Source organism: Apaloderma vittatum, unplaced genomic scaffold (genome assembly GCF_000703405.1).
Source record: "Apaloderma vittatum isolate BGI_N311 unplaced genomic scaffold, ASM70340v1 scaffold30868, whole genome shotgun sequence".
NCBI lineage: Eukaryota > Metazoa > Chordata > Aves > Trogoniformes > Trogonidae > Apaloderma > Apaloderma vittatum.
In genome coordinates, this window is record NW_009730661.1 from 1 (window position 1) to 1,010 (window position 1,010).

General features: G+C 58.6%; 1 protein-coding gene across 1 annotated transcript; it reads left to right on the top strand.

The window, feature by feature from the left end:
- Positions 1-245: 245 nt before the first annotated feature.
- LOC104278044 (protein PML-like) lies at positions 246-806 on the top strand. Its single transcript, XM_009874890.1, has one exon. It carries the CDS (start codon positions 246-248, stop codon positions 804-806), a length of 561 nt encoding a protein of 186 aa, XP_009873192.1.
- The last annotated feature ends 204 nt before the right edge of the window (positions 807-1,010 follow it).

Sequence of the window (1,010 nt, forward strand, 5' to 3'; positions counted from 1 at the left end):
AGGTTGGGGACAGGAGAGGAAAGCCTCCGAGGGTCCCAGAGTGTTGGCAACACAGCCCTTTGCAGCCAGCAGAGAATCTCCCCGAGAGGGCAACCTTTGCCTTGTGGGGGCGGAGCAGGAGAGGTGGAGAAGAGCTGCTCTCTTATCCCTCCCCTGCAGTTGAGTGGGTAGAGTGGGCTGCTCGTGAGTGGGACTGATCCTTCTGTCCCCCTCCAATGGGGTCTTTCCCCCCATGACCTACCTAGATGGAGCCGGTGCTGCTGCCCCCAAGGAGATGGGACCCCGGCCCCGTACACCCCTCCACTACCTCTCACCGTCTGTCAGTGGAGGATGACTTCCAGTTCATCCTTTGCGAGGGCTGCAGGCAGGAATCACCCAACCTCAAGCTCCTCTCTTGCCTCCACACCTTGTGCCTCGATTGCTTGAGCGAGAAGAAGCCCATCGGGCAGTGCCCCGTGTGCCGGACACCCATCCCACAGGCCAACGGTGTCGCAGACATGGACAACCTGCTCTTCACCAACCTGCAGGCCAGGCTCAAGGTCTACAAGAAGATCAGAGACAGCGATGGCCCGAGTTGCAGCCGATGCCACAGGGAAGCGGCAGCAGTGTGGTGCTCTGAGTGTGAGGAGTTTCTCTGCACCAAGTGCTTTGAGGACCACCAATGGTTCTTCAAGAAGATGAGCCATGAAGCCAGGAAGGTGGAGGAGCTTCGTGCCGAGTCAGCCCGTCATTTCCTGGAAGACACCAGAAAGCCCTGCAACCTCTTTTGCTCCCAACCTGGTCATACTGACCAGCTCTGCAGGTGAGACGAGTGCCTTGCCCCTGAATCCCATCCTGCACCATGAGCTCTGAGGCTGCTCTTCCAGGAAAAGATCTGTCAGGAGGGCAAGGAAGTTTATCAGAGGTCTGTCAGAGCCAAAGGGGTTTCATTGCGTGCCTTTGGAGAGAGGCTACTGCAACCCCAGGCAGGAGCAGGGTGCGATATGGGGCTGGCAAGTCCCTGGGAGGAG

Excerpts from the sequence above, each read along its gene's own strand:
- LOC104278044 (XM_009874890.1), top strand. The coding sequence starts at position 246 with ATGGAGCCGGTGCTGCTGCCCCCAAGGAGATGGGACCCCGGCCCCGTA.